The sequence below is a fragment of the Dromiciops gliroides genome, chromosome 2 (genome assembly GCF_019393635.1).
Source record: "Dromiciops gliroides isolate mDroGli1 chromosome 2, mDroGli1.pri, whole genome shotgun sequence".
Taxonomy (NCBI): Eukaryota; Metazoa; Chordata; class Mammalia; order Microbiotheria; family Microbiotheriidae; genus Dromiciops; species Dromiciops gliroides.
In genome coordinates, this window is record NC_057862.1 from 346532356 (window position 1) to 346543600 (window position 11245).

The 11245-nt window shown below is 41.8% G+C and overlaps 1 protein-coding gene across 1 annotated transcript in view; it reads left to right on the forward strand.

Annotated features, from left to right (window-relative positions):
- Positions 1-8998, forward strand: part of ERGIC1 (endoplasmic reticulum-golgi intermediate compartment 1) — a 152408-nt gene extending 143410 nt beyond the window's left edge. Inside the window, exon 10 of the mRNA XM_043986278.1 lies at positions 6478-8998. Within this exon, the coding sequence (XP_043842213.1) occupies positions 6478-6585 (108 nt within the window). The 3' untranslated portion in view covers positions 6586-8998. The remainder of the gene's footprint in view (positions 1-6477) is intronic.
- Positions 8999-11245: the final 2247 nt, after the last annotated feature.

The following is an 11245-nucleotide window of genomic DNA, read 5'->3' on the forward strand; positions in this document are numbered from 1 at the left end:
CTCTTGAATTGCTACCTCCTCCACACCTAGGGCCAAGTAAAGCAGCTAAGAATCTGCATTGAGGGAACTGGTGCAATCCCATCCTCATTACTGAAAATGCATTCACTGTTTGATGGTGGGTCATTTGTAACATCCTCCTTTATGAGAGACAGCAAATCATTATTGTTTTTGTTGAACAGAGCCGTTTATGTCTCTTATCCAGAAACAAATGCATATGTTGGCTCCTTTCTGTTTTGAGCAAATTGAACTATGCATGAAGGCTAGAAGGAGGGATCAAAGCAAGTGCCAGGTGTGTGTGAGTCATAAGCACTCAGTGGTTCAAAATTGTGTGCAGATGAATATAGATGTGTGTGTTTTTTGCATCTCTGCACTTAAGTCAAATTTTCCTATCCTCTGATGCAAGCATTAAAAGCATTTTGTGGTGTAAAATCTCCTGTCATCTGATCCAGTTGACTGAAATAAACCAGCTCCCCTGCCGTCATCTCCCCCGAAAAGTACCCCTGCATCATGCTCCGGGGCGTGGTGGAGAGACAGAGTAGAGGGGAGAGGCTCTGCCTGCTTTAAAAAAAAAAAAAATCAATCTTCCCCCCCACCCCCAAAGTAGCTGCTCTGGTTTCTTGGTCTGTTGTTTCTGGAATGCCAGCTGTGCCACTTAAAACTCCTCAGTGAAGCCTGGAGTCACTGAGCTCATCTCATGGAAATACCGTTTTTATAAATAAACCCCAATTGAGTATACATTCTCCTATCCCTTTCACTTTGTCTCTTTTTTTCTTTAAGTCTTTCTTCCTTGGCACCGGTGATTCCATTAAGTTGGCCCCATAGTCTGCCCACTATTGTTGTGTTCTTGGCCAGATTTGGGTTGCCCATCTTCCACGTTAGGGAGGTGGTAGTTATGTGGCTGAGAGTTCTCAAGGGAGCTACAGAATCGACCCCACTTTTCCCCTTCTGCAATCCTGACGTGTCAACAAGCTTTTTTTTTTTTTTTGGTGGGGCAATGGGGTTAAGTGATTTGCCCAGGGTCACATAGCTAGTAAGTGTCAAGTGTCCAAGGTCACATTTGAACTCAGGACCTCCTGAATCCAGAGCTGTTGCTTTATCTACTGCACCACCTAGTTGCCCCCCAACAAGGATTTTTGAAACACTTACAATGTACCAATCTCAGGGAATACAAATTCAAGCAAAAAAAAAAAAACAAAAAAAAGCCAATCTTTGGCTGGGGGGAAACAACACAGAAAAAGATAGTTGAAAAGCAGAAGGGATATAGAATTGGGAGGGAGGAAGTATCTACATAGGGGCAGATAGTGGAAAAAATCCAGAGAATTAAAAGTATGTCCTAGAGAAGAATAGAGATATGGCTGGCCTGAACACTTTTCTTAAAATGAAGATTCTGGGAGGCAGCTAGGTAGTGCAAGTGGATAGATCACCACCCTTGGAGTCAGGAGGACCCGAGTTCAAATGTGACCTCATACAATTACTAGCTATGTGACCCTGAGCAAGTCACTTAACCCTGAATCCCCACCACCACCACCACCAAAAAATGAAGCATTTGCTTTTCTCTAAGAATAGAGGTCAGAATCACAAAGATCTGATTGTCAACAGGTCAAGGATCATCTTGTGCAGTTTGAACCTGAACTGCTCTACAACATTCTCAGTAAATGTTTTTTTTTTTTACAGATGTTACCCCAGGGAAGGGGAACTCGTCATCTGTCAAGGCAGCCTGTCTCACTTTTGGGAAGCTCTAATAGTTAGAAAGTTTTTCTTCACCCCAAGCCTTAATCTGGCTCTCTGTAACTCTTACCCCATTGCTCCTACTTTTTCCCTATGGGGTCAGGCAAACAAGTCAAGTCTCTCATCTTGACAGCCCTTCAAATACCTGAATATAGTTGTCATGCCCCTCCCTACTGGCATCACCTGCACTAAACATTCCCAGTTTCTTCAACACCTTCTCATGTGGCATGCTCTCCAGTCCTCTCACTGGCCTGATTTCCCTTCTTTGGGATCCTTTCCACTTTTTTTTTTGTCTTTCCTAAGATGTGATGGTCTTGATGTGATACCATGCATCTATTAATAAAACAACCCAAGATGGAGTTGTGGTGGCAGCTAGGTGGCGCAGTGGATAGAGGGCTGGACTGGGAGTCAGGAAGACTCCTCTTCCTGAATTCAAATCTGTCCTTAGACACTAGCTGTGTGACCCTGGGCAAGTCACTTTACCCTGTTTGCCCCAGTTTCACATCTGTAAAATGAGCTGGAAAAGGAAATATCAAACTACTCTAGTATCTTTGCCAAGAAAACCCTAAACAAGGTCACAAAGAGTCAGCTGTGGCTGAAAAACAGCTGAATAAGAACAACAAAGAAAGCATTAACTTTACTGATAGTCTCCTCAAACTCTAATATCCTAGGGATGACTCCCACACCCTGGTCTTTTTTCAAACAAATTGCTATCTAGGCGCACCTAACTCCATCCTGTACTACAATAGTTGAATATTTTTAATCCAAGTATAGAACTTCACATTCATACCTATTAAATTTCATCCTATTAGACTGGCCTATCAATGTGCCAAGATCTTTTTACATCTTGCCTCTGTCATTCAACATGTTAGCCATCCCACCTTTTTTATGTTATCTACAAATTTTCCATGTATGTTATGCATACATACATCCATGTCATTTGGTGACAATGTCAAACAGTGTAGGGCTAAATGCATCCTTGGGTGCTCCCTTAGAGACCTTCTGGGTTGAATTTGAGCCCTTAATGACTACATTTTGGGTCTGGTCATTCAGCCAGTTCCAAGTCTTCCTAACTATCCTATCATCTTAGCCCATATCTCTCCATCTTGTTCATAAAACTCAGAGACCACATGCTTTTCTGAAACCCGGCTTATCACTATAACAGGTCTATAACATTACTTTGATTGATCAGCTAAGCAGCCCTTTCTAAAAAGAAAATGTGGGGCAGCTAGGTGGCACAGTGGATAGAGCACTGGCCCTGGAGTCAGGAGGACCTAAGTTTAAATTTGGCCTCAGACCCTGGGCAAGTCACTTAACCCCAATTGCCTCACACAAAAAAAAAAGAAAAAAGAAAATGAGGTTAACATGGCATCAGTTGATTGTTTTGGCTCTTAGTGATCACTATTTTCATTTCTAAATGCTCCCAGTCCATCATTTAACCATATTATTAGTCAAGTCTTCAGTCTCTCCCCCAGTTGTGTGAGTTGGGAAGCTCTTCTCTTTCATTGATTTATACCAATTTTCTGAGAAATAGAAAAGATAAACTTTTAAAATAGAAATGTGTTAATTGAAAAATGTACAGGACTTGGAGTGAGAAAAAATTTTGATTTAAGTCCCATCTCAGCTGCTAACTAATCATATGTCCATGGACAGATCACTTAACTCTGGGCCTCATTTTTCTCATCTATAAAATGGGATGGGTGTATTTCTGCTGTCCACTTTTTCATGAGGGAAAAGTTTTATAAACTTAAATGTTGGGTGGGGTGGGGGACAGAGAAGCATGTGCTTGTCAAAGGTATTCATCAGTGTTATAGGGCAGGGCCTCTTAAACTTTTTCCACTCATGACCTCTTTTTACCCAAGAAATTTTTATGCAACCCTGGGTATATAGGTATATAAAATGGGTATACAGATCAAATATTTACTGCCAATTTTTTTTGCAGCCCCCACATTCAGTTATGGGGTTGTGACCCACAATTTAAGAAGCTTTGTTATAGAGGATTTCTTTTGCAGAGCTCAGATGGTAATTCCCTATAGACAGTGAGTTCTTCATATGTTCCTGAATGAAGATGACATTATGCTGATTGGATGCAGGGAAAAATTGAGTTTGGACATTGTGCTGATTGCATCATTAGAACATCAGAGGACCTCTCAGTGAGATCCATGATTAAAGTTATCTCTTTTGAGTTTGGATGTGGGAAAAGCTAAATGAATGAAAACAAATTTTATCTACACTAAAACATATAGCTGAATAACGAGTGCACTGAGTTAGTATGTAAGTATGTTTACTTGTGACAGGCACTACAAGTACAAAATGAGTTGGGGCAAGAATTGAATCAAAGGAAGAGAAAGTCTGGATTGTATTTGAGAAGTTGTGCTATGCTTTTAGTGATCCCAAGATGCTCCTCAGTACAAATATCCATTTCCCAATGCCATGTGTTTATAGACTTCAAACACCATCATTTCTAAAGAACCACAGCTATGGATGACCCATAGGGCAATGGAAAGATGTGTGGTGGACACAGGTAGGCTGCAGTATATCTCTAATGAGCACCTATAGTCATGAAGCAATATGAGGGATATATATCATTGAGGAAATGTATGAGTTGTAAAGGAAGTTGGCCACTCATGTAGCAAGAGTAATAACATTGATGGACAGCCTGAGAATTCTGTCATGAAATGCAAAAAGGCCTAGAGCAGAGGTTATTAACCTGGTGACCATGAACGTGTTTTTTTCCATATTCTGATAATCTGCATTTCAATATAATTGGTTTCCTTTGTAATCTTGTGTGTTGTATTTTATACATTTAAAAACTTCATCTTGAGAACCAGTCTATTGGCTTCACCAGACTGCCAAAGGGGCCCATGACACCCAGAACCCCTGTCCTAGAAGACTTTTCTAGTATGTGGTATACATCCTTTGTAGCAGATCCATAGGAGACTGTGGACAAGAATTGCACAGGATGGGAAGGCATGGATGGGCTCTATTCTGTCTAGTGGAGCAGATACCCACATGATGAGATCCCAGATCTATCAAAATATGAAAGGAATGGCCTAGGAGCCTAAACCAATATTGCTTCAGTAACTTGTGATCTGTGATCCTCCTTCTAATGCAGCTTACCACCCATCCATGTCTGGCCATCCTAGGAGGCTCTCATCCATGTCAGACCTTAAACTTTCCACAGGCTGTTCCACCACACTGTTGAGGGCCTTTCCTTAGATCTTTCCAGACTCTGTGTGTATATCAGTTGAGCATGTTTTGAACTGTAGATTCTCTTGATACTATACCTCTCTCCTGGTCTTCTTATCCGTTTGTATCCTTTCATAGATTTAGCAGCAATCGTCTAGTAGATTATTGTACATTGATTTGTGGGCCTTCCTGTCACAGCCATTGAATGGTAATAAGTTGGTATTTCTCCCACCCTCTACTAATGTTGGAAAGCAAGCCAGGAAGTGAAGAACTTCCTTGATTTTACCAAAATCCCACTCTTTTCTTCCCTCAGCATTTGACTCGATAATGGTGGCCAACGAGTGACCTAACTTCCAAAAGACATTGAGATGCCAGGAGTCACCACCATTCCAAGTTACAGTGTATTTTGTTTTCTTTCTTTCTTTCTTTCTTTCTTTCTTTCTTTCTTTCTTTCTTTCTTTCTTTCTTTCTTTCTTTCTTTCTTTCTTCCTTCCTTCCTTCCTTCCTTCCTTCCTTTCCTTTCCTTTCCTTTCCTTTCCTTTCCTTTCCTTTCCTTTCCTTTCCTTTCCTTTCCTTTCCTTTCCTCCCTCCCTCCCTCCCTCCCTTCTTCCTTCCTTCCTTCCTTCCTTCCTTCCTTCCTTCCTTCCTTCCTTCCTTCCTTCCTTCCTTCCTTCCTTCCTTCCTTCCTTCCTTCCTTCCTTCCTTCCTTCCTTCCTTCCTTCCTTCCTTCCTTCCTTCCTTCCTTTCTTTCTTTCTTTCTTTCTTTCTTTCTTTCTTTCTTTCTTTTTTAATGGGGCAGTGAGGGTTAAGTGCCCAGGGTCACACAGCTAGTGTCAAGCATCTGAGGCTGGATTTGAACTCAGGTCCTCCTGAATCCAAGGCCCATGCTCCATCCATTGTGCCAACTATTTGCCCCCTATAGTATATCTTGAAGGGATCTGATTCACAAAATAAGGGTAGGTCTTAAGGGTAAGATGATTTTATCTGAAAAACTTTGATTAATTATGCCTTAGGGGTTTCTGCTTCACACAGGATCTCTGTCCATTTACAGTAAAATGTATCACCTTGGGTACATTACTCTATCCTCTTAAGTGCTCAGAGGCAGCACCATCACTGAACACAACAACGACAAAAACCCAAACTTGAGTCTGTAAGGAACTGACCTGATCCATCATTTTTCATTTCCAGGAAGAATTGTTTAACAAAAAGAGCACTGGGAATCAGAAGTCCCAAGTTCAAGTCTCTACTCCATTATTACTTATTATCTCTATGACTCAGGCAGATTATATCACATCACAGCATAGTGCAACAGACAAGGAGCTTTGCACTCCGACCCAAATGACTTGGGTTCAGATCCCAGCTCTGCCACTTTTACCACCTGCTGTGTGAACTTGGACAAGTTGCTCATCCTCTCTGAGCCTCAGCGTCCTGAGGAAATTGACCTAGATGATCTCTAGAATCCCTTCCAGTTCTACACCTCAATAAATGGGGCTGGACCTGGGCTAGATGCTTTCTTGAGGTCCTTTCCTAGCTCTGACATTTGTGTGGCTCTTGTTTCAGATCTGTGCCATCATCGGAGGCACGTTCACAGTGGCCGGAATCCTGGACTCCTGCATTTTCACAGCCTCTGAGGCCTGGAAGAAGATTCAGCTCGGAAAGATGCACTAGCACCGTGACTCTGACTCACTTTGCCAGGGACAGCCATGCAGGATCCCAGACCCATCCATCATTTTAATGAATATATTTCCTTTTTCCCTCTATCAGAGTTAATATTCAGTTTTGTTGGTTGAAGTTACAGAGCGGGTAGTTGTCACACCAAGATTTCTCTTCCCATATGATACTTCCATCAGGGTGGGGGTGGGGGGGTGGAATTCCAGGTTACACATTCTCTTCTTTTGTTTCTGAAAAGACCATACCGAGTATTATTAGGAAGAAGGTCCACTGCCATGCTAAGAATTATGGTGCTCCCTGCTCTAGAGAAGCCGGGGGGGGGGGGGGGGCGGTTGGAAGGGGTAGAAATCATTCCCTAAGAAGCAGTCAGGAGGACTCAAGTGTTATGATTTGGGTTCAAACAGCCTGCAGAGTCTCATTGGGAAATAATAAGAGTCTAAGAGTGATAAGTTTTCAGTATCCTTAGAATAGTTACCTGGCTCACTTTTCCTGAGCATCAATCTAAAGTAAGTGGAGGGCGAGGAAAGCCCTTTTGGAGAGAGAAAGCATTTGGTTTCCTGCCCAGGGATACCCCATGGCTTACATTGTCAGGCTTCTCCCTATCCCCACCCCTAAGATGACACTTCGAGGATGTGCACTTGACTGAACTACATTAAGATACCAGTTGAACTTGATCACATTGTATAGGGCTCAAGATCTCTGTTTATTTGTGTGTCTGTCTGTCTGTCTGTCTCTGTCTGTCTGTCTCTGTCTGTCTCTCTGTCTTTGTCTCTCTCTTTCTACTTTTTTAAAAGTGGGTTTCAGACTGCAGGGAACCACAGCCCCTGAGAGACTTCAGTCTGTTCACTGGTGGTGCAGCATAGCCAACAGCTGCAAAAATACATTTTCCTCCCATTTTTCCCGTCACTCTTAACCTCCTACCAACGTGCCTCAGTCCTAACAAAAGGAGGACACCTCTTAGCTATGGAAAACAGCCTAGTCTCTGAACCCACCCCACCTTTTTACTGGCACCTCAGCCTTTTGTGATGACAAAGTGGTGGTGAGTGGTTGGGCATCTCATAGGGTTTAGATCTGGAAGAAGCCTTAGACACCACCTAGTTCAACCTCCCTCATTTTACAGAGGAAGAAACTGAGACCTGGAAATGGGAAATGCCATGCCCAAGGGCATACAGCTAATAAACTGTAGAGGAGAGAAAACTCAGTTCCTCCTCTTCTATATCCAGTGTTCTTTCCACCATATGACGATATTCTCCTCTCTGTAGGCCCAGTGGCTTTGAGCAGGGCCAGAGAGTGACCACATCATTCCTAATGACATGAAGACCTTTCCCCACCGGTCCCACTTCTATGTAACATCTCTGGGGCAACAAGCTCATTGCTAATGTGAAAGTAGAGTCAGATAGCAATTTTCCCTGGAGACACCCTAGTTCAAAGTGGGTTTTGTTTATTTTGTTATGGTTTTATTTTGATTTGGTTTGTTTTAACCGCACCCCACCCCCCCCAATGGCAGACGGAAAAGGGAGTATCCCGGCATGGGCCAGCAGCTCACCTCTCTTATCAGACACTTGCTCTTCAGTTTCTTTCACCAGCCCCTCCAGCCACTAAGACTAGCTCAAGACAGACAGTCATGCAGCTGGCGGGGCAGCAGCAGCTCTGGTTTCTTTCCACTTAGTTCAGAGCTGTCTCTGCTGCTGCTACTACTGCTACTGCTGCTCTGCTGCTGTTCATACTCCCTTTCATCAGAATATTCTCCTTTTAGATCAGAACAGAGAAGGATGAGAAAGCCAAGCCAGGGAGGGATTCAGTGAAGGGAATTTCAAATATTCTATGCTGATCCCAGAGAGAGCACCACCCTTCCATTTTCCATGCACACCAAGAATTCTTTGCGTGCTTTGGTGATTCAGGATAATGTCTAGTTGGGTTTATTTTTTAACAAGGCCTTTGCCATTTATTATTTTAAGACCCTAGTGCCAATTAGAAAAACCTCCCCCCTCCCTTTTTTTTATTATGAGTTAATTGATATTGTAAGTGTAACTGGATTTTGTCATTTCTTGAATCTGTCACTATTTGGATGGATTTTATATATATATTTTTTTTCCATTTACAAAATTCAGAAATGGAAATGATCCCTTGTGTATGGGAGCATGAGGGGGTTGGGGTGTGTGTGTGTGTGTGTGTGTGTGTGTGTGTGTGTGTGTGTGTGTGTGTGTGTGTGGCATGCATATGTATGCAAGTTTTACTTTTGTGGAATTTTTCCATTGTGGAGGTGGAGGGGTGGGCAGGGGACTTCATTTCTCCAATGAAAGGATACCAATGACCTGTTTTCTTAACAAAATTCTTAAGGGGGGAAATTTTGCCCTCTTTGTTTCTTCCACCCATTGGGTTTAAGCAAATTAAAAAGCTGTGATTTTCAGAAGTTTTCCAGTGTGTTTTCTTAAATCATGATTTATGGGTTTATGGCTAGGATTCTAGGTGGGGCTAAACTCCCAGCATTTGTAACAAAGAGAAGTTATAGCTATAAAGATTATTTTGAATATGTTTTGGGTAAAATCCTTACCTTCTCTGAATATAGCACTTACAGGTAATGCCCATAACTTAATTAAATTCAACAGATGTTTATTAGTTGCCTATTCTATGCAAGGTATTGTGCTAAGTACCGGAGCTAAAAGGATGAAAAATGAATCAGTTGCTGCTTCAAATTGCTTAAGATGTAATGGAGAAGGGGCAGCTAGATGGCCCAGTGGATAGAGCACTGGCCCTGGAGTCAGGAGTACTTGAGTTCAAATTTTACCTCAGACACTTAACACTTACTAGCTGTGTGACCCTGGGCAAGTCACTTAATCCCAATTGCCTCACTAAAAAAAAAAAACAAAAACAAAAAACAAGATGTAATGGAGAGGATACAACATGTACATAAATATGGTACAAGAAAGAATGGGATAGAGGCACAGTCCCCAGAGAAGTTGAGAATGAAGTAACCCTTTTCATTTTGGGAGTTTCGTGGAAAAGGTGGTATCTGAGTGGGACCTTGAGGAAAGAGAGTGAGTTCAAAAGACAAATAACAGAGATATGGTGGAGGATGGTACAAGCAAAAGCACAAAGATGAAGGAAGACAGCTTGAGGACAAGGAATTGGTGTGGTACAGTTAGACTGGAACAGACCTTAGGAAAGAGAGTATGGTGAAGTGGCTAGTGCATTTGACTTAAGAATCAAGAAGACCCAGATTCAAATCTTACCTTGCACACTTACTAGCTGTGTGACCCTTGGCAAGTCACATAATTTCTCTGTTCCTCGGTTTCCTAATCTGTAAGGTGAAGGGGTTGGCCTGTGGCATCTAAAGTCCCTTCTAACTCTAAATCTATTATATTATGAGTAGTCATAAGAAAACCTGCCATTTATTTAGACAGTCTTGTGCCGTTTTCTAATTTTGTGTATGGATATTTTTGTCTTCCTGACTGAAATAAGATGTTCAAGGGCAGAGATTCTCATGGTTTCGACTTTTATAGCCCTGATAGCACCTAGTACACAAAAGGTACTTAATACTTTGTGACTTTTTAAAATATAGGCTTATTTGACCTCGAGATGAGCACAAAATAATCTAGTCACGTAAAAACAACTGTCTGTGTATGGGACTGTGTTCTAGGATTCCCCCCCACAAAAGCATTCAACCTGTCCTTTAAGTGATTACAGGCAGCACTGTCACTGAAAAACAGTCTACATACCGATCATTCTATGCAGTCATAGAGTGCATGCCTGGGTGGAGTGATAAGAAGGGAACTTTGGAGTTTGTTACTTCCTATAAAAGGTTCACTAGAGAAAGTAGAGGAGGTGGTAGTTTGTCCTTACTTTTCAAAGAGGACCAATGATATCATGGGGTGACATCCTGCATGAATTGGATTTGAATGAGGCAGAGCTGCACAAAGTTGTCAGCCTTACTCTCTCTTCCTGACTCACTGAAGGCTGGTGGTAGAACAAAACTCAGAATGACTGGTGTCACCTATATCAGATTGTTTGCTGGCATCTGGAGGCGGGAGGGAAGGAAGGGAGGAGCAAAAATTTGGAACTCAAAATCTTACAAAAATGAATATTGAAAATTATCTTTACATGTAATTTGGAAAAAACAAAATAAAATACTATCAAAATGACAGGTGTCTGATGACTGACTAAGCTCTAAGCACTCCACAGTGCCTGCTTTATGGTCTTTGGAACAAATTGTTCTCATCCACCTATTCTGCCAGGGGAAGTCTACACATGCTTGGGGTAAGCTTCAGTTTGAAGGCATAGTTATCTAGAGCTGGAAGAAGCCTTGCAGACCATGTCATTTTACCCTTTATTTTTCAGATCGGGAAACAAACACACAGGAAACAGGATATTTAATAACTTCCCTAAAGTGAGAAAACCAAAACTTAAGCTCTTGGTCAAGAGTTGTGACAAGTGTAAGAACTCTGGATGCAAAAATCAACCATTGTTCTAGAAGATAAATGAGGAAGAATGCTACTGACCTCCTGACAAGTGATAGACTAAGTAATGCAGAATGAGGCAAACATTTTTGGATATAACCAGCATGGGAATTTCTCTTTTTTTCAGTTTATGGAGGTAGGAGGGAGATAAAATCCATAATTTGAAAAAAAATTAATTTTTAAAGTCATCAGAATATAGA